This window comes from Arvicola amphibius, chromosome 4, assembly GCF_903992535.2.
Source record: "Arvicola amphibius chromosome 4, mArvAmp1.2, whole genome shotgun sequence".
In the NCBI taxonomy this organism is placed as follows: Eukaryota; Metazoa; Chordata; class Mammalia; order Rodentia; family Cricetidae; genus Arvicola; species Arvicola amphibius.
Window position 1 is genome coordinate 45,677,804 of NC_052050.1, and position 23,819 is coordinate 45,701,622.

Below are 23,819 nucleotides of genomic sequence, written 5' to 3' on the forward strand. Positions count from 1 at the left end.
TGTGTTTGTGTGTGTGTGAGGAGGTTGTCATCCTAAGGCATAGACCCAGGCAGAAGACCCCCTCCCACCTGGTGGCTCCCAAGGGTGATTGATTGCTGGTCAGGGAGCCAGGTGTTTACTTAAGACATGGCCCTCACTTTAGGGGCTTCCCTGTTCCTGGGAAAGGCAGTGAGGTGTGCTGAGAATAGGGCTTCAATTTAGGATTTGCCCCAACCTGCTAGCAGGCAAGCCTTCCTTTTGTGGCTTGCCTGTCTTCAGAACTGTGATTCTAGGCGCCTGGACTAGACGATTTCTCTGAAGTCTTCCAAACTCTGAAGACTTTTTCCCACTCCAGGATGCCCTCAGACTGAGGTGGAAATATTAAAACTTTTTTTTTTAACGCTGGGGATTGAACCCAGGGTCTCACACATGCTTAGCACCAGTGCTACCGCTGGGCTACACCACCAGCCCCTAAAAGGGCATTCTTAAGGCAGGAGGATGGGTAGGCGAAGGTGGTCTTAGCCTCCAGGTGGAGGTCAGAGTGGGCCACAGAAGGTATAGGTGGGTGGACAGACAGACAAGGTGCCAAGGGAATAAGGAGAAGAGGCCAGAGAAGAGGGCCCCACAGTCCAGCCCACCCAATCTTTTCGCTACACTCCTTGCCCTGTTTGAGTCAGGAAAACACATCCAGTGTGTTGAGGGTAGGAAAATGGCTTTTTTACAAAAATAGTTTCCTATAAAGCATCAAAAACTCTCAGAGAAAACCTCTGTTAAAATTCCCTTCTCTCAGAGATTTGGCATCAGCAGAGGGCTGGCCTGGCCTGCTCAGGCCCCTGCTTTTCTATTGCTCTGGCCCGGCCTGGCCCACTCCTGGGGTAGCTTCCTGGCTCCTATCACCTCAAGAGAGGGTGAGCAAGAGGCAGGAGTCTGCAGGTGGGCTTTGGGGTGTCTCTAGATCCCTGACTGAAAGCTCGAGTCTTTGGTAACTGGGAAGGGCAGAGGGGGATAAGCAAAGCGTCAGGAGTCGGAGGAGTCCACTGGTGCCTTTATCACCGCGAATTCAGTCGTGGGGCCACCTATTGGGGAGAAGCCCACTGGTGAGTGGAGGAACTGCAGGATGTACAGGCCCGGGATAGGCAGTCCTGCAGCAGGCTGGGGAGTTGTGTGGCCTTGCCACTGAAGACTTTTCTATTCCCGCAGCAGTACTGACTGCTCCAGTCAGAGTGAACTTCCCCCCATGCGCCACCACTCCTGGCATCTTTCCCACACCTCACATTGCCATTCTTATTACAGCTCTTTTATGGCCACCACAGGGGCCCACAAAGCCCCTCTCCGGGCTTCATGGGCAGGCAACAGGGGAAAAGGGACAGACAAATACTCGAAGGAGGGCTTGACCATCAGTGGCTCTACCTTAGACCCAGGCAGCAAGTCCCACTCACCACAGCTAGGTGGCCGTTCTTAGCCTTGGTGATGAGAAGCTCTGAGCCAGATGTGAAGTCAATGATGCCATCCCTGCCTGGACCCCCTGCAAATGTGATGCTGGAAGCAAGGAAGAACACGAGGGCTTGGTCACAGAGATAGAACCCCAGGATGGGCCTTTCCCGGGGTTCCTGAGGCATCCTGATGAGCTTCACCTGCCCTGGTTGATGTTGATATTGTTCACACGATCAGCACTGAGGGCTGTCTTGGTTAGTGTCTCAATCACGTGGTCACTCTGCAACACCACATCCCCCTGGCGAGCAAGGTGGAAAGAATGAATCAAGCCTTGTTTAGGGCTAGAGGACCCCCCCACCTCCCATGTCCTAACGGGGTACCTTCTGCTTATTGTCCTCACGCTGCACATGAAGCACAAACAGGCTGTCACTGAGGCTACTGACGGAGATTCCTGAGAGGGGAGGGCAAAGGTTAGGGAGCAGTGGTCAGAGCAGGGTTCTTCCCACCCCAGCAGGACTTAACTCTGGCTAACCTGTTAGGTTGGTATAGTCAATCCTCTGCTTGACTTTGGCATCCTCCACGATGACCACAGCACTGGGGGTGAGCAGCAGCTGTCGGGAGCGAGGTTTGTAGCCCTTGCGGTCGTATTTCACCACTGGCACAGCGTACTAGAGACACGGCACAGTGTGAGGAGCAGGGCGGGGTGGAGGAGTTCCGGGGACAACTTCCTAGCCCACTGCTCTGACCCCTGGGCAGAGAACTGTGAGGGCAAGAGTTGCAACGGGTTCCTACCTGGATGGGCTCAGAGCCCAAGGCCTGCAGCACTCTGGGGCTGATCTCCTCTGTGCCTGAGACCAAGACGGGGAGAAGTAAGTAAGTAAGTAAGGTAAGGCCAGGAGACCGGACGGTGCTGGGAGGCTTGAGGGATGAAAGGGGGGGACTCACCAAGACGTGTGCTGATGAAGAGTCTGGGGACACTCTGGGGGTAATTGTCCTTCTTGCCCTTGAAAATCTCACTAGCCACAGCCTTCTGCTGCAGCTGAGAAGACAAAGAAATACAGTGTCAAAAGGCTGGGACCACCTATGGGGCTGACCCAATAGCGCCCTCATCAGCACCCTAGTGCCCTGCCACCAATACTCACTCCCATCAGCTCCTCCCTTCCTTACTCACCATCCCCACCAAACAGGGCAGAGAGCTACCCAGGACTGTCAAGTTCCAGGCCTGATTAGGGAAACAATTCCCCTAGGCCCTCAAGTCTGAGACCGGGGTCCAGCTTAGAATCGTGCAGGTAGCTCACTGCTATGCCAGGTTATCTGAGCTGGGTGGGGCCTCCTCCTCCAACACCTTGTTGGTAAACACAAGGCACATCACCACTGACCCTAATCATGAGTATGCATGAAGCTGGGCCAATGAGGCTCCAGACAGCTCCTACCAACCAAAGCAAGCTGGCCCACAACACGAGTTCTCTTTGCTTCTCCAAACTTACTGCAGCCTCCAATAAGGCTCCAGTGTAGACCAGGCAAAACACTCCCTCACTCCCGGCCAGGGCCCCGACAACTCAACACTCGCTGCCTGTGCTCCCCACACCTGCTGCTTCCACTCAGGGCTGATACTCCGGCAGTATTTCCACACCATGTTCTTCATGCACAGCTCCCGCAGCAGCTCTGAGGCCTGTGTGAAGGGCAAGGTCAGACACTTTCCAGCCTGTTTCCATTCCCGCTGAAAAACCCCAACGGGTCCCTCAAGCCCGACAGTCCTTTGGAGTATTTTCTCTCCAGGAAACTCAATTTCATGGCCCAGATCTACTTCCTCACCCCGCTGAACCCTCCCCTGGCCACATCTCCAGAGACATGATAAGAAAACTCCCCCTGCTAAGTGCTCAGTATGGAGGGCTCACAGACCTCTCTCAGGGCAGGTGGGGGTGTGGGCCAGGAGGTGTCCAGAACATTCCGGGGTAGTTGCTTCCTCAGGTTAAGCAAAAATGATGTGCGCACATGGTCCAGGAAGAAGGCATTCTCAGGGCAACGAGGTGCATGGCGTAAGATGAAGCCACGGATGAGTCTGGAGGGGGCGGTCCAGACACAGCTAGGGTGAGAAACCTGACAACAGATCCCCATAGTCACTTGATCTATAGTCCCCCTTCACGGCATCCCAGCACTCACCGACGGATAGTCTGGGCTGCCCACTTCCTCTTGGCTGCCTTTCTCCGGCCCAGTGTGCCACGCCACCATGACTGGATACAGATGGCTGTGGATACCACATATGGCTGACCTCTGTCTTCTCACTATGGTGGCCCATCCATCCCCTAGACCCTGTCCCTCCAAAAGACCCCTGGGACCCCAAACCTGATCGCTTCACCCGGAGGAATTTCTGCCGCCAATGAAAGCCCCTCCAGGCCGCCTGGATCTGGGTGGCTGTGGTTGTGGAAGAAAATTAATTGTCAGAGCTCAGAACCCCTAGGTGAGGGCCTGGCCTGGTCAGGGACAGAACGAAGAAGAACAGCTGAACAAGGGAGGGACTGTGAGAGGCAAGATAATGAAAGACAGCAGGGGAGTGTGGGGATGGGTTTGGACTGGGAAGGCTGGTGGCCTTCACAGGGGTGGGGAAGGAGGAAGATCGCTGAATGGAGATGGGCAGGTTCCCCAGAGAAAAAGTCCAAAGGCAGTGATTTCTATTCCCCAAGACCCCCATGGGATAGCAGGGATAGCAGGATAGAGTCTCTCACCTAGGCTCTGCCGTCGAACTTCCAGGGAGTCCTCTGTGGCAAACAGGGTCTTGGGGAATCGGATGAAGATCTTAGTCCTGGGAGGACAGTAGCGATAAGCCTCTGGATGCCACCTCCTCCATGCCCCAGGCACCAGGCCCAGGCCCCACTCACCTGCCCATTTTGTACTCTTCTGGCTTGTAGCCGAGGTGTCTGACTAGCACCGCCACCCCATCCTGGGGCCGTCCTGCCCACGTGGGCCACGTCTCTGGGCACAGTGACTTGTACCTGGAGAAGGGACAAGCAGGAACTCACTCAGGCAAAGCCAAGCCAAGCCAGGGTCTGCTCTGGAGGCCCCCTCCGCTGTGCTGGATGTCTACAGGTGCTCCCACTCACTGGTACACGGTACACATGCCTGAGGGTCCCCACTGTAAAGATGGGGCACTGAAGTATTCCCATCTGCCTAAGGCTCCTGGTTGGCTCAGGTCCTGTCCTCTGAATAACTACAAAACCACACTATTTTCTCTGAGCTCTCGTTCCCAGCCTCTGGTGACAGCCTGTCAATGTGCTCCTCCTATGCTCCTCACCAGAGGCTTCAGGAGGGTGGGGTTGTGTGTGTGTGCCTTTTGTCTTCTTTTCCAAGACTAACATTAGGCCCACAGCATAAAATGGTTCCTGGTCAGGGTGCCACAACAGCTGAGGACCTCTGAACCCTCATATTTAACTAGCTATGAATGCCCCTCCTTCCTCGCAGGTTCCAGGACCTCATCCTCCCACCTCACCCATTCACGGTGGGCTGACCCCACCCACCTCTGTAGGAAAGCCTCATATTTGCGACGATAGGCAAAGCCAGCTCTACGCACACGCAGATTCTCCATAAGTCCCAGGTACTTCACCTGGTGTCGGATAAGCACCTCATCAAAGCGACCTGCGAAATACACAATGCAGATGGTCCTCAGGCTTTCACTGAAAAGTAGTATCACCATCCAAGAGGCACAGCTCACTCACTGCTCATGGGACCAGAGAACCTACCAGGCTGTTTGGCATCATTTGGCTTGATGCAGCGGATATAGGCAGGCTCCTTAGACTTCAGGATCTCCACTAGCTGCAGGAGGCTCGTCTTGAACTGAGTGGCAACCTGGTGAGCCAAGGGGGTATAGAATGTTGGCTGGGGCTGGGGTGAGGCCACCCATGCCTGCATGTACTGCCTCCCCTTCCTCCCATCACCCCTTCCTCACAATAGAAAGAACCCAGACTCCACCACACTTCCTTTTAGATAGTTAGAGACCTCAGCTAAGAAACCCAGCTCTCCTACTCAAGGATCTTAATGCCACACCCTACCTCCTTTTTTTTATTTTTTTTTCATGGTTTATTTTTTTATATTTAAAAATTTCCATCTCCTCCCCTCCTCCCCCCCCCACCTCCTTTTTTTCCCTCCTTTTCTTTCTTCCTAGTGCTGAAGAACAAAGTAAGGACCTTATGCTTATTGGGACAGAATCAAACCACGGAGACATCCTCCCCCTTCCCCTTACTTTTGAGACGATTGATCAGTCTGAGGTAAAGTACACTGGGGAAGATCTGAAAATGACCCTAAAGTGAGCCTGTGAGTGTCAGGAGGAGACAGCAGGAGAGAAAGGCAGCCCAGGCAGATGGATGGCTGAGCAAAGGCTTGACACACAGGAAGCTACAATCCTTGCAAGGAAGGCAGAGGCAGTATATCAAAGAGTTACTCTGGAGAGACTAGATTTTATCTTTAGGGAAACTGAAAGCCAGTGAGGAATTTGGAGCAGGGGAGTGGCAATGAGATCTGTATGTTAGATTATTTCTACAGCATTTACGAGGAAGATGGATTGGTAAGGGCTGGTGGGAAGCCAGGAAACTAGGAAAGAGGTTGGCTGGCTCAAAGGACTGATAACAGGGACTGACCTGGAATAGTGGTTATAGGGCCAAGGAACGGGAGTTGAGAAGTATTCAGGCAACAGAAATCAGCATCACCCAGCTTGAAAAGTCCCTGGCCTGAGGGAATGGGTGGAGAATGATCCCTGTCCCAAGTCAGGAACAGAAGAGGAAGGGGGTTGGACATGAAGGAGTCCACTTGGGACATCAATGGATACAGAAACCGGAGGCATGCTACAGAGGATGGGTAGGGGAGGGTGTGTAGGTGTCCTGAGTAGGGAGATACTGGCTTGTTGTGGAATATTACTTTAACCATATAAATATGTGTTACATTTGTTTATGTTGCAGAATATTACTTTAACTATGAAAGGTGTGTTATATTTGTTTATGCTACATTTGTTTAATGATATAAAGATGTGTTGCTCTGTCTGCCTAAGGCACCTGATTGGTCTAATAAAAAGCTGAATGGCCAAGAGCTAGGCAGAAGAGGAATAGGTGGGGCTGGCGGGCAGAGAGAATAAGTAGGACTCTAAGCTCAAGGAGAGAAGAGAGAATGAGGGAGAAAGAGAGGGGGATGCCTGGGGCCAGACAGCCAGGCAGTACCAGCCAGTGAAGACGGGGAGGAACGGGTTAAATTAAGTTATAAGAGCTAACAAGAAACAAGCCTAGCTAAGACTGAGCATTCATAATTAATAAGTCTCTGTGTCATGATTTGGCAGCCCAATGAAAGCCTGCTACACTGGCTGTAAGAGGACGAGGCACAGGCAGAAGATGGGGAGGAAGAAGAGGAGGCTCAGGCAGAAGATGGGAAGGAAGGACAGAGAACAGCAGAAGCAATGTCCTGCGGTGGCACCACAATGTCTCTGTGAGCCAGCTGGAAGCACTCTGGTTTTCTCTCCCTCCTGACCTGGAGCTATGATGCCCTCTTCTGACTCAGCCCAATCGTTGCATGTCTGCCCTCAGCTGGCTGAAGGTGCCCTGCATCCGGCACCATGGACCACATATCTGCTTTTCCAGCCTCTCTGCCACTAAACTGTTCTTTTCAACTGTCTAGCTTTCCCTTGGCCTCCGGGTGCATTTGTTGACCTCTTGCTGCCTACAGCGCCCTCGGACGGGTTCACTTGACAAGCGCCTACTCATTCTCTCACCTCAAAAGCTGCCTTTGCCTTGGAGTGTTTCCAGTCTCCTACCTCTACCTCTCCAACCCCTCAGGCAGTTTGCTCCCTCTTTACGGTTCCCAAAGTGCCCATGCACCTGGCCGTGAGAGCATCCTTTTGCTTCTGATATCTCAGAGCGGAGAGATGTCTGCTGACTAGGCAAATACAACACAAAAATGCCCATGTAGGCTGGGGTACCCTGGGTACCCATACAGAGAGTCTACATACAAAGGTGGACACTTAGAAACAGAAGGACTAGTGAGGTGGCCCCATGGGCAATGACACTTCCTGGCAAGTCTGACATCCCGAGTTTGATCCTGGATACGGATCATGTGGTAGAAAGAATCTTCAACCCTCCACTCACACCATGGCATATGTGTATACACACACACACACACACACACACACACACGTAAATAAACATAATAAAAATAGTGGGGGAAAGAACTAGGCAAAGACAGTCCTGAGAGCAGCCTCCTGTAGACACCCATGTGTGCGCACGGGTGCTAAACATGCTCACAATCGCAGTGCCAAAGAGGCCCTGGTCTGGGCTCAGGCACACACACACACCACCCCGGTGTCACAGCCTCCGCACCGTCTCTGGCCGCTTCTTGTCACTAAGCTCATTCCTGTCAAAGCACTGGCACATGATGGGGTTCTTTGAGCTGCACATGATCTGCGGGGTGGAAGAGATCGGGGTTGAGCACAAAGCCAGGGATGCACATAGAGCTACGGGTATCCAACCCACCTCAGCCTGCCGTCTGCCTCACCTCCTTCAGGTTCCGGAAGAGCAGGTCATTGTTTTTATCCAGAAACCCTGAAAGGGGAGAAGTGAGGAGAGGTGAGGGAGTGTCCCCTCCTTGCCCCACGGGAGCCAGCATCAGGATCCTCACCTGTCACACTGTAGGTCACCTCTCCAGCATAATGAAGAAGGCGGAACTCCCCTCGGCCTAGGGATTTCCTGGTCTTCTGGTCAGCGAGCTTGTGCCTAAGGGTGACAAGGACAGGAAACCACAGAATTCTGACCTGGGGCTTGCCCATGCCTGTTGAAGAAGCTTTATGAGCCATCCAGGAAGGAGCCAGCAGGCCCTGGGCTGTCCCACAAACTGCCCACCATGTGACAGACTGCAGGCCTGAGGCCTGCTGCAGAGTTCACAGACACTCAGAATAGTAGACAAACTTGCCTAGAGGACAGCCTAGCTCCAGGAGCGAGGAGTAGGAATTTGGGCTTAAGCCTACCAGTCAGTCCAGGCATAGGGCTATTTTCATTGCCTCTAGCCGCTGCCCAGCTGTTTAGATAGTGGTAAAGCTGTCCTCTCCATTTTCAGAATGGAATCTGTCCCACGAGATTATTTAAATCTTAAACATGCTTGTACCCCCTAGCCCATGTTTTACTTTTAAGAACTATTCTGAGCAACTATCCAGAGATACGGTCGCCTTGCTCGCACATTGGAAACCTGGAGGGTGGGCTGCTAGGTAGCTCCCTGGTAGGACGGGACGCTTGCCTAGCATGTATGATGCCCTAGGCCCCACACAACCAAAACAATAAAAACAAAACAGTGGTGTGGTGGTGGCGCATGCTTCCAAAGCAGGGGCAGGTGAATGTCGTGAGTATGGGCCAGCCTGGTCTACACAGCGAGTTCCAGGATGGCCAGGGCTACACAGAGAAAACCAAACAACCACTGGGTGTAGTGGTGCATGCTTTTAATCCTTTCAATCTAGAGGCAGAGGTAAGCCAGTCTTTGTGAGCTTGAGGCCAGCCTGGAAGCCTGCTTTACAAAGTGAGTTCCAGGACAGTCAGGGCTGTTATATACAGAAACCCTGTCTCAAAAAACTACCAAAAAGCCAGGCGGTAGTGGCGCACGCCTTTAATCCCAGCACTCGGGAGGCAGAGGCAGACGGATCTCTGTGAGTTCAAGACCAGCCTGGTCTATAAGAGTGAGTTCTAAGACAGGCTCCAAAGCCACAGAGAAACCCTGTCTCGAAAAAAAAAAAAAAAAAAAAAAAACCCACAAAAAATCCAAATTGACCAACCAACCCCCCCCCCCAAAAAAAAAAAAAAACATGGAAAGACTCTCACTGGGGCCTTCAAGGCAGGGTGAGAACTGCAAAGTCCCTATGGGTTGTAGCCCTCAAAGGACATATTTTGAAGAAAATTTTCCACTTGATACAGGAAAAACCTTAGAACATAACATTATCCTGAGCCTTATACACAGTAAGTCCTTGACTTTGGAAAAAAATGTATAGGAAAAGGCAGGAAGGAAATGCTTGGGATTGTTAACAGTGATGACCTCTGGGTAACAGGGTCACAAGCAGTTTTGCACACATTCCAACTCTCTCTAATGAGCAGTATTATTTTCATAGTCAAGTGAATTTTATTGTTTGGTATGATGGTCATGCCTGTAACCCTAGCACTCAGGAGGCAGAGGAAGACAAGATCAGGAGTTCAAAGCCATCCTTTGCCACACAGTGAGTTCCTGGCCAGACTGGGCAACATGAGGTCCTGTCTCAAAAAAAAAAAAAAAAAAAAAATCAAAGCCAGCCAAGTATGGCTGCATACACCAAAAATCTCAGCACTCAAGAGGCAGAAGCAGGCAGATCTCTGAGTTTGAGGCCAGCCTGGTCTACAGAGTTAATTCCAGGACAGCCAGGGCTATACAGAGAAATCTTGTTTCAAAAAACAAAAGAGGGCTGAAGAGACAGCTTATTGGTTAAGAGCACTGGCTGCCTTGAAAAGATCCTGAGTTCAATTCCCAGTATCACATGGTGGCTTACAACCATCTGTAATGAGATCTGGTGCCCTCTTCTGGCATGAAGACATATATGCAGGCAGAACACTATGCATAATAAATAAATAAATCTTATAAAAGAGAGAGAGAGAGAGAGAGAGAGAGAGAGAGAAAGAGAAAGGCTAACCAATACCAGATATGCAGATATGGTGGTGAAAGCCTTTAAATCCAGCACTCCAAAGGCAGAAGCAGACAGATCTCTAAATTCCAGGGCACTCAGGGCTACTATGATATTTTGTCTCAAAACAAACAATAAACTGCTCCACCCAAAAATCCCTCCAAATGTTCTGCCTGCTTCCTTCCTTTTTTCCTTAAGTTTTTCAAGACAGGGTTTCCCTTTGTAGTGTTGTCAGCCCTGGAGCTCACTCTGTAGAGGCTGGCCTCGAACTTACAGAGATCCGTCTGCCTCCGCCTTGAGAGTGCTGAGATTAAAGGCATGTACTACCACTTCCGGGCCCTTTCTTTCTTTTTAAAGATAGGAGCTCATACTGTAGCGCAAGTTGGCTTCAAACTTGAAGCCATCCCCCTCCCTCCACTTTCTGAGTGCATGAACTATTAAGCATAACCAGAAACAATTTTTTTTTTCGTTTTTCGAGACAGGGTTTCCCTGTAGTTTCTAGAGCCTGTCCTGGAACTAGCTCTTGTAGACCAGGCTGGCCTCGAACTCAGAGATCCGCCTGCCTCTGCCTCCCGAGTGCTGGGATTAAAGGCGTGCACCACCACCGCCAGGCCAGAAACAATTTTTTCATGTACTGTTTGGTTTTTTTTTTTTTTGAGCACAGTCTCTCTAGTGGTCTGTCCTAGAACTTGCTATGTAGACCAGGCTGGCCTGGAACTCATGTTTGCCTCTGCTCTACAGTGCTGGATTAAAGGTGTGTATTTCATGCTTGGCTTCTTGTACTGTTAAGCAAACAATGCTTATGGTGTTTGAGTCCAAAAGCCCTGGGACATTCATCCCAAGATCTACAATCTAAATAGATAACCTTGACCAAATGAGTGGCAAGATAGAACACAAGCAGTATCCTTACGGGGTGTTGTAGGCTCAGAGATGAGTGTGTCCAGTTTGTGTGCTGAGCTTCCCCACTTTAGAGAGTCCTTCTGTCTTTTGTTTTGTTTGTAAATAGGATCTCATGTATTCTTGAATTTGCTATGTAGCCAAGATGGCTTTGAACTACTAATCTTAATGCCTCCACCTCCTAAGTGTAGGAGATTCCTTACATAGGAAGCAATTTACAAATAAGGAAACTTTAAAAAAACACACACACACAACTTAGCAAGTTTCATTCTCAAAAACGATTCAAGGAGGAAGGTCCAACAGTGGCTTTTGGTAACTGTCCCATCATCACTTTCTCTGGTGACTAACTTGTGGCTAGTGGTTTATTTTGTTTTAGGTGCTGGGGATCCAAAAGGAGTCCTGTGCACGCTGGGCAAGCCCTCTATCACTGAGCTATGCCTTCAGTTTCACGACTGGTGTTGGCACTGTGCAGGAAACCCAGCCCTTTTGCAGGTTCTGCCGAATGTGAACCCCTTGCCCCAGCAGCCCACTCACGTCAGGAAGTGGGGGTGGTGCTTGACAGTGTCCTCTAGCTTCTCCAGGAAGGTCAGGTCTGTGGCCTCCCCAGGACGCAGACACTCTTCATCCTGCAGGGCAGAGCACAAGGTGATAAACATAGAAGACACCATACAAGAAGCCATAGGCACAGGAGAAAGGGGCAGTGCTTAGGGAGCCCTGATAGAGCCAGCAGACTGAGCCAGAACCTCACCTTACCCAGCCCAGCCCCACATACTGGGGAAAGAAAGGGGAAGGCTTCCCTGCTGGCTTCAACATGAGGCTAGAAGAGCAGACAACGTACCAATATGGAGATGATGCCCTTGAACTTCTCCTCCACCAGGTCACAGATGATCTTGTTGTTGAAATATTGGACAGGTTCCCACTGCACAGAGAGGGGCAGCAATTAGAGGGCTCCACACTCTCTCCTGGGAGCCCCAGGGCCTGGCTTCCCATGACATGCAGAGTGCGCCAGGCAAGCACGTACCGCAATGCCCTCTGCTTCGTATTCCTCCTGCTCAGACTTGAGAGTCAACTCAATGAAGAGCTGCTGCAGCTTCTCGTTGCAGTAGTTGATGCAGAACTGCTCAAAGCTGAGGGGCGGTGGGAGAACCCGCAGCAGTGCCAGGAACACAAAGCCGGGGACAGGGAAAGGACAGGATCAGGCACAAGCAGCAGGGCTGAGAGATGCAAAGCAGGACCGTGGCTGGGAATGAGAGGCAGGGGACAAAGGAGGGGGCAGAACACAGACATTAGCAGACAGACCAGCAGGGGTTAAAAGTGAAGAACTGACCTGTTGTGCTGAAATACTTCAAAGCCGTAAATGTCCAGGAGACCAAGAACTGTGGTGCTTCTCCAGCTGGGGCTCTCAGCATCCTAGGGTCAGCCAGTCAGCAGAGAGCATGGGTCTCCAGGGTCTGCCCCGGCTCCCAGACACAGGCCTCTCTGACCACTCTCCCTGCCTTCCTCGGAAGCAGCATGGGTTGAGTACTCACCTTAGAGGCCAGTGACCTGTTGATCTTTGTGACCAGCCAGGTGAAAGTGCGACTGTACACGGCCTTGGCGAGAGCGTCCCTTGCATATGCGGCCTGCTCAAGGTTCAGCGGGCTCAGGAGCTGCCAGAGGATAAACAGGAGATGAATGAATGCCGGACACCCTTCTGTCCCTCCTCCCCTCAGACTTAGGCATCAGACAAGGACATTCTCACTACCCTGCCTCCCTAGCGCCATTAAACCAGAGTGGTAGTGCTATTTAGGACACCATAGGGAATCTGTTATAGGGGCCTCATTCGTGGAGGTGGGAGCCTCTAGGCCACCTGCATCGTGTCCCTCCAGCCCTACTGAAGACCCCGAGTAGACAGCAGAGAGGAACAAAGGGACGAGGCTCCCTAGGACTGCCCACATCTCCTATTTCTGCAGCCAAGCCGAGTCTTACCTCTTCCCCCTTGGCAATGATCTTTCTGTGAGTCAGGGCTTCCCTCAGCGTTGTGCCTTCTACACCGAGAAGCTGCCAAGGGTGGAGTGGGCAAGGTGAGGGGCTGGTTCTCTCATCTCAGTTCTCCCTTTCCTTGCCCTCTGCCACCACTCACCCTAGTCAGATACTTGAGCTGGTTCTCAGTAGTGACCTGGGCATTACTGTCCTCATCAGCAGCAAAGTGGATGTTGCCCAAATGTAGGACGCTGGCCACGATGCTTAGCAAGTCCTGAGGTGGCAGCAGGGGCATGTGGTGGTTATGAGGTCAGGGAGTTCAGGACAGCCCATAAGAGCAAATAGGAAATGCTCATATACAGCAGGGGATGGTTGGGAATGCATTCAGGAGGGCAAGGGAACTTGAAGTAGAAATAAGCTCCAAAAGAAATGGGTGAATTTGGGGTGGGGGGGGAGGGTCCACAGAAGAGCCCTAACCTCCACTTCATCCTCAGTGAAGTCAATGACTGACAGTGCCTTCCTGACGACCTTCCAGTCACTCTTATCATTGATGGAGGAGACTTTTGCACACTGGCCCTGGAGAGAGAGCATAGCTGACTGCCAGCACTGGCACTGTGCCCCTGAGTGGCGCCAACCCTGCTTGCCAACCACTCACCTTCACCAGGTACAAGTAGCTCTGGGGGTTCCGTTCCAAGCCCAGGCGACGAAGAGTTTCCTCCTCACCCCCCTCCAGTAGCTGGTAGAAGATGTGGAAGTTCCGTTCTCCATGATTCTGGTGTACCACTCGTGACTTTTCCAGGAGGTAACTGAGGATGTGGCCTCCCACAGGGGCTCCCTGTGGGTAAGGTGGGGAACAGGGATGGTCAGCTAGAACCCATCTTCCTCCTTCTCTCCTGTAGTAGACCTGGGCTCCCATTCTAGCTCTGCTACAAATCAGTGGGCTCAGGCACCCACCCTGGCCTCAGTTTCTTCACTTAGGAAAAAGAGACATAGCTTAGTGGCTAAATGACATCTGTTCTTACCTCTGCAAGTATACACACATGCACACACACACACAACTTAGAAAGAGAGAAGGAGATATTCAACTCTATCTACTTCCGAGCATACTTGTATGCCTGCCAGGCACTGCAAATTTAACAGGCCTGAAAGTGCATTCCAGCTTTCTCCTCTCCCACACCAACTCCTGCTTGTGCCCTGCCATCTCGACCAGCGGCAGCTCTGTCCTGCAAGTTCTTCTAGAGGGTAGGGTGCGGCCCTTTTTTCACCCACTTCCTATATCTAAACAAACAGCCGATCTTGCTGCTTGAACCTTGAAGACACCCAGAATCCAACCTCTGCTCTTCACCTCTGCGACTACCACCATGATCTGAGGCGCCATCATCTGTCACCTACATTATGACATCAGCCGGAACCGGTTTCCCGGCTTGGCTGGGTTCCTCTATCATCTACTCCCAACAAAGGGAAGAATGACCTTTTCAGTAGGAAAGTTGCATCATGACAGGCTACTATTCAAAACCCTCTGATAATTTCTTTTCACTTAGCTGAAAAAAAATATTCTCACAGGGCTTTCTCTGAGCAAAGTTCTCTATGTAGTCTGTGTTCTTAATATGATTAAAAGTCCTTGGTTTAATTCCCACATTAAGGACGGGGAAAAATTTTGCAAAGATCCAAAAGACCCTGGTTCCCCGTTCCTGTTTCTTGGTACCATGCTTCCTCCTCCAGTTTCTGACTTTACTGTAATCTCTAAACACCATAAAAACTCTACCTCTGCAAGGCCTCGGCCCTCACATCTACCTGGCCTCACTCTCCAAGGCACCTGCTATGCCTGCTCTCCCCTGCCACCAAGCCATTACTGAAATGCCACCTCCAAGTGAAGCCTTCCCTGTCTGCTTCAGAACTGCAGGCTCAGATGTGCAGTGTACCCCTGCAATCTCAGCGGCTCAGGAAGATGAGGCAGCACAACCGGGAGCTTCAGAGCAGTCTGGATTACAATTGAGACTATCTCAGGACCCGAGAGATGGCTCAGTGCTTAAGAGCACTGGCTGCTCTTCCAGAGCACCTGGGTTCAATTCCCAGATGCCACATGTTCAATACACACAGCTCACAACTGTCTGTAACTCCAGTTCCAGGGGACCTGACCCCCTCACGCAGACATACCAGAAGGCAAAACACCAATGCACATAAAATAAAAATAAATAAATTAAAAAACAAACAAACAAATTGAGAATATCTCACTAAAAAAAATTGCAGCAGCTACCACCTTTATCTTATTTCCTGCTAAGGCCTAGATTATTGTTTCTGTTTATCACCCATCACTGCAGGAGACGACTGTTTGACTTTACTGCTCTAGCAGCAGCACCTGGGAGAGGGCCTGGTACACAGCAAACACTCAACAAATACCGAACCGACTGAATGGCAAGGCCGACCGCTCCTAATGCTTCACTCCACCTACAGTACCTTGAAGTCAAACTGCACATCCATGTACTTCCCGAACCGGCTGGAGTTATCGTTACGGAGAGTCTTGGCATTTCCAAAGGCCTGGGAGTGGATGGGAATGTGAGAGAAGCCTGGCATTTTCTTCTTCTCCTCCCCTTTCCTCAGATGCTGCCGTCCAGTCCCCTCACCTCCAGCACAGGGTTGCTCTGCAGCAGCCTGTCCCGCACTGCACCACCCCGTTCAGGGGCCGGGCACGTCTCTGCATAGAACTGTAGCAATCTCTTGGTGGCCTCTGTCTTGCCTGCCCCACTCTCTCCAGAAATCATCACTGCCTGGTCCCGCCGCTCAGTACGCAGCGCCCGGTACACAGTGTCAGCCACTGCAAACCTGGGGCAGAGGTTTGTCAGGGAGTTCACAGGATGGGAAACCCTTACAGGGTAGACCTCCCCAGCTCAGGATGGGGGCTGGGTTCACTATCTCATGGAAGTCTGAATGGGTCATTCCAGGTGGGGTGCTAGCCAGGTGGAACATGTTAGCATAGTTAAAGGAATGGCGTCATGAGCGGGGACTGAGGCTGTGAACTGAGGGTCCTGGAGGACTGAATCTAGAGACTCGTTCGTCTAATGAGAACGGAGGCAACTCTGGGGTGAGCAATCATGGGATTCCTCACAGTTGTGAACAGTGAGTCACCCAAGGCACGGGTCAGAAATCATTTCCAAGTGGGGGTAGGGTGGGGTCATCTTGCATGACGTTAGGGGAGGTCATTCCTGGAAAGGTAGGGGAGCCACTTACAGATGAGGTGGCACTTCATAGAAACTGACACCACGGTAGCGTTCCATATGCTGTCGGCTGTAGATCTGCAGGTCTCGGTAGGGGTTGACAGAAACCAGGACAGGGCCAATGTAGGTCTGGAGGACAGAGAAGGGTCAACAGCTTTTCCCGAAGGTTCCTGGTGGCTCCTTCATCCTAGGTCTGTTCCCCCAGCACCACCCACGGTTCTCACATAAATGAGATTCTCCCGGAATCGTCGCCGCAGGTTCTCAATGAAGGCAGCCTCACTGGTGAAGTTCTCCAGCAGAACAAAGTCCTGCACCCCCACGCGGTCCCGGGCTGTCAAGGCGCTCTCCATGGTCACCCGCACCCCGTCACTGCCTAGGGCCTGTGGAGAAGCAGCCACAAGACAAGGTCAGAGTCTGCAGGTTAAAGCAAGGCTGCGTCTCCTACTCCACCTGCAGGATGTGGAAGGCAAGAGGCACCTGGACACAGGCTACAGAACATGTTTGGGACATATGTTTGGGTCACATGGGCCATGCACAAAGCCCACAGGAGCACCAGGAACCCAGCAGACACAGGACAACTGCATGGAATTCAGAGAGGAGTAGTCTTGTGTGGAGAAAGGTGGGTCAGGAGAAGGAGCTCCTAGGAACGGCAGAAAGAATGCTGTGTTGACCTTGGACAAATCTCCTTTCTCAGGACTGTTTCCTCCTTAGGGGAGAGGAATGAGCTAGTTCAGGTGACCTCAGATCCCTCAGCTGGGTGTTACAGGTGCTTTGGAAAACAAATGGTCTGGAGTGAATTCTGCAGACAGGGACGGGCCATTTCTCTTGCTCCCACCGACCCAAAAATCCCCCAGAGGTAGAGTTGTTTAGGGGTCAAGCAAGAGCGCACCTCCCAGGAGAGGGTTTCCCCATGGGCCACCACCCCAGCTGGACTTGACACCCACCCTAAAAGTGGGTGGCCTGCCCTCCTTCAGCTGGAGCCACTCCCTCCACTCCAGCTGCCAGGCTCCCCACACAATTCCTCCGCGGTAGAGAAGCCTCATGAGGTTGGGGGTTCTACCAGGGGAAAACCCAGCTGCCACCCAAGGGTGGGGCAGGTACAGGCTTGGCTAGCCCCTTGTGACCTGTCCGAGGCTGACGTTTCCCTTTAAAGAGGGTCTGCGGGTTCTAGAAAGTGCTAAGAGTCAAGGAAGAGGAAGGTATTGGGAGCGGCTGTAATCCCAGGGAGGTCACTAAGTCTCCCCTGACCCTAGTTGCCCAGGAGCTCTCTGTTCCTCGGTCACCCCTAAGAGTTTGGGGCCTGCTTCCCTCACACCTGCCCACCCATCCCGAAGCTGTTGCCAAACACGGCCGCAGCCACCGCCCCCTTGTCCTTGGGTGAGGGGGTCTCAGCCGTCAGCAGGGGCGACCCGCATGGCTCTGGGTCCTGGCGTTCTGCAGCCTTCTCCGCCTCGGCCTCCTGCCCTAGCAACTTTCAGGGACGTTTTTCACCGAAATTCCTGGGCCGCGCCTGCTTCCTAGCCAGTCCAAGAGACGCTACGGGCCACCGAGCGACACCCAGGACCCCCACCCCGCCCGCGCCCTTGCTCACCGACGCCCGGTAGCGCATCCTGCCGGACCTGGCTCCCCGCTCCGCTGCCCGCGCTCTAGGTCGGAGCTCGGTCGCGGCGTCAGCGAGGGAGGGGCCGGCCCGCCCCCCGCACCGCCCCCCGCAGGCCCCGCGGCTTCAGGGACTTGGGGCTTGGACCCCGGGGGTCTCGCGGCGGCCGGCCGAGCCCGGGCTGGGTGGGAGGGGGCCGCGGGACCTAAGAGGGGGCGCGCGAGGGGCGGGGCCTCCTGTGTGCCGCGGGCTCCGCCTGAGTCAGGTTTTCCAGGAGGAACGTCGTTAGTTCCAGGGTGGGGCCCGGAACCCGCGCGGCCGCCGCGTCTACACGGCCCCGGAACTCACTTCCGGGCTCGTGTCTACAACACGGGCCGGACACCCCGCGCGAGACCAGGACTGAAGCCCGTGGGTCACCGAAGAAGCAGGATTTCCCTCCCCACCCCCAACCTCGTGTCCCCGGAAAGTTAAAAATAGAACGAAATGTCCAAATACGGCCGGCGCGCCTGGACAGGCGGAGCCTCTGTGCGGGGCACTGTCCACCCCCGTACACACTCTGGGAGGACCAACTCTATTCTTTAAATCCCTAGGAAAAAATTGTTTGGGACAGGGTCCCACTACGTAGCCCAAGCTGCACTGGAACTCCAGATCCTACTGCCTAAGTCTCCTGAGTGCCGAGATTACAAACCTGTGCCAGGATGCCCAGGGAGAAAATCTCTCGAAAAGTCCCTTCCTCAGCAAAGAACACAAGCCCTAGGGCCAGGGATGGCAACAGGGTGTGTGCCCTTTCTGCGCAGCATGGACCCTATAGAAGCCTGAGTTTCTGGGTGCGCAGCCACCTTCTGACTTTACTGCATTTGCAGTCAATACCCTTATGCTCCATCCTGAGCATCTTTCTTCGGACTCAGTGTCCTGGGGATTCTCTCATCTCTCTTCCTTTCTGGTCCCTCTAGATCTCCCATTCTCTCTATCAAGGCCATCAGCTGACTCTCTGAAGGCACCAGCCCCTTTCAGGCCAGAGGGATGTGTGTGTGTGTGTGTGTGTGTGTGTGTGTCCGCGCGCGCGCGTGTGAGATGTGGGGTGGACTCTGGCTCAGTTGCCACCACTTGTAGCATATCGATGTATAAGGTAAGGCAAAAAGAAAAAGATTCCCGTAACTTCTTAGGAGACAGACTGTTCATCTTTAAAACGAGGCTAATATTTGCCAGAATTGCTGGGTGGCCTGAAATGAAGCACCAAGGCACCGCCCAAGTCCCCAACAACACCACCCTCTTCCTCTTTTTCCCAGCCACGCTCATTCTATACACACGCTTTGGGTGTGAGTCCACTCTTCTTGTCTAGTGGGGAAAGCCCCCCGCCCCCGCCTCCGCGCGCCTCTATCTGTGACTTGCAAAGGGTTCTTAGGTGCCTTATCTGTTTCTAGCCGGCTGTTAAGAACCTGAAGGATATACCGCGGATACTGACTTGTTCTAGAGAGGCAAGGCAGAGTAAGAACTCCAAAGCACCAAAGCGCACCACTCCTTGGACAGGGACTCCCTAGGGAGGTGAGCTTGCGACAGGTGCTGGCTGCAGCCTCGAGGGGAAAGATGGTTCATTACTTCGTGAACAACAGCTCAGCCTGAGCCGCAACCCGGGGGTGGGGGAGGCGTGGGGCGCCAGCTGGGAAATGGGGCCTTTTGGAGCGGGCCAGAGGAATGGGTGCCGCAGGTGGAAGATGGGTGAAAGACAGGGCAGGGGGAGCGCCCTCTACGATGCCCCGGCTTTAAAAGCATGGAGAAGACATGACTTTCAGCCCACCCTAGAGCATCAAGGAAGATTTAGGACGGGAGAGCTTGAAGTCCCCAGCAGAAGCTTGTCTCGTTCCCCTCCCCCTGCGGCGGCCTCACTGAGCTCCGGCTCTGGCCAGTAAAGTCTGAGTGGGAGGGACGGCCTGGGGGGAGGGGCTTCGAGGCCGCAGTGCCCGCCCCGCCCCGCCCCGCCCCGCCTCGCCGCGTCAAGGGGCTGGAATGAGGGGAATCCGCGTGCGGAGGGGTCCGGCGGGCTTCACCCGTCCCGAGTGGCGCAGTCGCATTCCTAGGATGCCCGCTGGCGCCCCCGCAGTCACCGCCCCGCATCGGAAGGAGGGCGCGTCACCGCCGCCCTGTGGGCCTTAGGCCAGCCACAGTCCTGGCAACCTCTCCTGGCCTGCTCCAACTCTCTGGACAGAAGCGTGAGTCCAGAGAGGGGAAGTGAAGTGGAGAACCGAGGGTATGAGGGACACCGCCATGCCAGGCGCTTCCTGCGTTCTGAGCTTATGTCAGTGCGCGGCGCCACACCGTGAGTTCTGTGTTGTTCTATTTTAGAAGGGGAACTGAGACTAGGTAGGTGAGATGCCTTGTTCAAGATTTCTATACATGTAAGAGGGATGGGTCTGGTACCCAGGACCCCTAATACTACCTCCCTAACCCCTAATACTGCCCTGATCCCTCCCAACAGTTAACAGGACTGACAGTTTTCCTCAGTGACCTAGGGCAGGGGCCTGTGTTATGTGACTACTGATGTATATGTTTTAGGGGTGACAACTGCGGAATAGGTGAAGGTCATTGGGTCGCACAGTGCTACCCTGGGCTTAAGACTTACTGTAGGCTGGAGTACACCTTAAGCCAGTGAGTGACCCAAGACTTATTTCCTAAAAAGCACCTCTGGGTCTCCTCCCACCTGGGCACATGTGTACTGGGAACTGTAGGGACTAGGACTGACATTCTGGGTTATTCAGTGGCCCTTCGCTAGTGTTACCAAGCCTGACCTCTGGTAGAGTGAAGGGCTGTGGGCAGCCCCAAATGCTCCCCAACCTCCAGGGCTGGAGGAACTGCTCTGAAAACCCTACACTGATTTCCACCGAGGCAAACATGGCCTCACAGAGCAGGGAAAACAAAACCACTCAGTGCTGGGCACAAAGCAGACACTCTTACTTGTTTGGTGGCGCTGCCCCATCAGGGACTGTTGGAGGCTTCAGGGAATTGTGAGCAGGAATGAGGACAGGCAGGGATGGGGAGGGTTTTACTCACAGGGCCTGATACTCTAGCTCCAGAACCATAGATCTTTTGGTCTGCCGGAGACCTTTACCTGTGAGTCCAGCAATAATGAACAAAGCTCCTTGCCCCTGACAGTTTTCATATTCACTGTCCTAGGTCCTGACAGCCGGTAATCATGACCCTGCATTCCAGGCCCGTCCTCTTCTCTCCATCCCTTCCACCAGTCGCCATCTCCTAAGAACCTCACTCCTGCCTCCATCCTGCTTCTCTTTCGGACCAACATGAACAGCCCTCTAACTGTTCTCCACGTCTTCCTCTCACCAATCAAAGATCCGGTATCGGCCTGTGGCACTTATAAATGCAAATCTGACAGTTAACATCTCAAGTCAACGGAGGGAGGTTTACACCGCAAAGCCCCCAGGTGCAAAGCCTGCCCTCACTCTCACAGCTTCCTGTCAAGCCCTTGCGAATGGACTCGGTTTACTCCACCGCTCCTGTAAGAATCTATGACTGCACTGGTAGTCCCCTTCAACCCCCTTCAACCCCTTCTTTCTCCACACTTCCCCCACTGGTACAACCACCACACACAGTCAGGAGGTGTTGCCAACCACCAACCACATGGAACTTCGTGCGTCTGTGGCTTTGCACCTACAGCTCACTCGGCCTCCCCACCTCACAGTCATCCCTGAAGAATCAGCTCAGACATCCCCTTCTCCACAACATCTTCCTAATTTCCGCTAACACACAACCTCCTCCTCACCAAATCAAGTACTAAACGTCCGTTTCCTTGTTAGACTCTGCCGGGAGACGGCTCCGGTCTTAGCAAGCACTGAGCTAGGCATTCGCTGGAGATTCAATAACCCCCCTCCCCCAATGGTGGGCGCCTGCATGAATGAATGAATCTCAGAGGCCAGGAGTGTAAGCAAGAGGCTGGCGCGTGCGGAACAGAATAAAACAGTGGGCCAGCCATTCATTCTCCCATTCATCTCTGAGCCCCGCACCCGCCTCATTTCCAGAAACGGCTCGCAGGGATCACGGGCACGCCTGGACTCCCCCGGCGAAGGACGGGAAGGGGCGGGGCTCGGCCAGTTTCTCCGGAACCCAGAGCAGGGGCAGGGAGGGCTGCGGGAGTGGCCCGGAGGGAGCACCGGGTGCCTGGATCCCGCGCCCCCTCTTTACCCGCGTGTGTACCCAAGAAACTGAACCCCAGTGCCTTTAGGTCCTAAGACCTGCACCAGTTGGGCTGAGCGAATCTTGTCCTAGCAATACCCGGCCTGAGACAGCACGACCACAGCTCTGGTAGCTGAAGGCGCCCAGCAGCCTGCCCCTTCCTCTGGCCAGCTGGCCAACGGAGGCCACCCGGGACCCTGCGGCCGCGTCCCCTCCCACGCGTACCCACCGGCTCGGCTCTTCGTGTGTTCGGGCGGGGGCTGGGCTGGACGGTGTGGCCGCCTCGGGAGTCCGCGGCCCCGGTACGCTCTCCCCGCCCAGGGCCCACTAGGGGCCGGGCCGCCGCCTATCGTCATTCCCCCGCAAGGCCCAGACTCAGGCGCGCGCGCGCCCTTGGGCCCCGCCCCGTGTTGGTAGCCCTCTCCAGGGCCCAGGCGAGCACCCGCCGAGGCTTGGTGCTGTACTTCTCTACCAACCCGCAGGACGAGACGCAGCAGTTACACTCCTCCGGTAGAAGACCAGACTCATAGTGTAGTGCTCGAACATTAGATGCGGTTCTCCGTCCCTAGACAAACTAGACCTTCATTCCACTGCCTTGTGTGCTAGGCCAGTCCTTCCCCATTTCTAATTTTCTCTTTGCCTTCACCCACCTTCTCGTTCCATGCTGCTTAAGTTGAGCAATGCCAGTTCTGTGTGCCCGGTGGGGAAAGGGAAGACATTATTTGTACTATGTGCCCGCAACTTTTATATGTAAAAGTGCGTTAGAGCACTGTCCTCTTATCTATGTTTAGTTTCCAGCTAAGCCCATTTAAGTTCAGGGAGCTGACGGAGGAATTCAAATCAAAACCTCCGTTTAAAAAAAAAAAATTCCTTCTAGTAGCCCACATTCCCTTACCCTTTCTTTCCACTTACTCCGTGTCCTAATAGTGTCTGCCCCCATCAAAGTTCAGAACAGGTCCTCACTGCTCATCTCTTTCCAGAAGAGACCCCACCACCATTCCTCCCAGCCCACAGTATCACCCCAGCTTACAAGTTTGCATGGTCTGTGGGGGTGAACCACGCGGATGATCTCCCCTGTTGGTATCAGTTCTACTTGGAGTGCCATTCCGCTGCGTGGAGAGCCAGCCTGCAGAAGGCAAAAACTGTCCAGCGTCCACTGGCTCTGGCGACTCAACTGGCTTACGCTGGGACAGCCAGTTGGTTCTGCTTCAACTCCAGCCCCAGGGGATGTGACTGGTCCAGCTTCTCAGGACACAGCTGGAGCAGTCCAGGTCTGATTGGGAGGTCTCTTGGCCAGAGGGTTGGGGCAGGAAGAGGAGGGGCTGAAGGATGGAGGAAATGCCTGTTGTCTCAGGTAACCAGAGGAGCTGATGCATCCACCCATGAGACCCTGGGTTCCAGGTCAAAGGTTAGGAGACAACCCCCCACTCCCTTCCCAACAGCTCCTTGGCAGGGCCTCTCAAGCTGCCCTCTCTCAGAACAGCCAGAGTGCCAACTAATCATTCCTCTAAGCAGAGGGCACACACGTCTTTCCACAAGCCAAGAGGATCCTTTACGTGGCATTGCCCCTCTTGAGGTCCCTGCAACTTGGCTGCTTGTGAAGGTAATGAGCCTTACCCCACTTTTTTTTCTTTTTTTAAAGTTTGAATGTTGTCTAGGCTAGTCTTGAACTCCTGCTTCCTCTTAGTGTTAGGAGGACAGGCATCTGCCGACCATTTGACTATACCTTTTTGTTTTCCAGAGTTTCTCTGTGTTGTTCAGGCTGTCCTAGAACTCATTCTGTAGACCAGACTGGCCTTGAAATCAGAGCTCCACCTGCCTCTGCCTCCTCAGTGCTGGGATTTAAGGTGTGCGCCACCACTTGACTACACCTTGTTTTAGA

At 53.3% G+C, this 23,819-nt stretch overlaps 1 protein-coding gene and 1 long non-coding RNA gene across 5 annotated transcripts; one reads left to right on the top strand and one right to left on the bottom strand.

Annotated features, from left to right (window-relative positions):
- On the bottom strand, positions 1–23,209 carry Myo1c (myosin IC). Of its 4 annotated transcripts, none has more exons than XM_038325847.1 (32): positions 22,968–23,209; positions 16,377–16,532; positions 16,166–16,281; positions 15,562–15,760; positions 15,395–15,475; positions 13,593–13,772; positions 13,415–13,513; positions 13,098–13,211; positions 12,944–13,015; positions 12,505–12,624; positions 12,303–12,385; positions 11,997–12,102; positions 11,814–11,894; positions 11,510–11,601; positions 8,065–8,159; positions 7,942–7,988; positions 7,767–7,847; positions 5,151–5,256; positions 4,929–5,046; positions 4,293–4,406; positions 4,140–4,216; positions 3,760–3,828; positions 3,577–3,661; positions 3,316–3,475; positions 3,002–3,085; positions 2,359–2,452; positions 2,206–2,261; positions 1,946–2,081; positions 1,794–1,864; positions 1,614–1,711; positions 1,419–1,518; positions 1–1,055 (listed from the first exon to the last, which is right to left on the bottom strand). In XM_038325847.1, the coding sequence occupies exons 1-32, from the start codon at positions 23,040–23,042 to the stop codon at positions 1,029–1,031; spliced, it is 3,192 nt and encodes a 1,063-aa protein (XP_038181775.1). In that variant the 5' UTR covers positions 23,043–23,209; the 3' UTR covers positions 1–1,028. The 4 variants fall into 4 exon arrangements, with proteins under 4 accessions (XP_038181775.1, XP_038181777.1, XP_038181778.1 ...); XM_038325849.1 differs by lacking the exon at positions 22,968–23,209 and adding an exon at positions 22,167–22,299; XM_038325850.1 differs by lacking the exon at positions 22,968–23,209 and adding an exon at positions 22,163–22,250.
- Positions 19,739–21,736, top strand: LOC119811799. Its single transcript, XR_005285010.2, has 2 exons — positions 19,739–20,069; positions 20,924–21,736. It is a non-coding gene; the product is annotated as an uncharacterized LOC119811799 (long non-coding RNA).
- Positions 23,210–23,819: the final 610 nt, after the last annotated feature.

Bases quoted from the DNA above. Each gene is read 5' to 3' on its own strand.
- Myo1c (XM_038325847.1), bottom strand. From the start codon at position 23,042: ATGGCACTCCAAGTAGAACTGATACCAACAGGGGAGATCATCCGCGTG. The intron at 5,257-7,766 runs GTGCGGAGGCTG...TTGGCTCACCAG, and splicing joins ACAAGAAGCGGCCAGAGACG to GTTGCCACTCAGTTCAAGAC. The intron at 1,519-1,613 runs GTGAAGCTCATC...CCTTGCTTCCAG, and splicing joins ATCAACATCAACCAGGGCAG to CATCACATTTGCAGGGGGTC.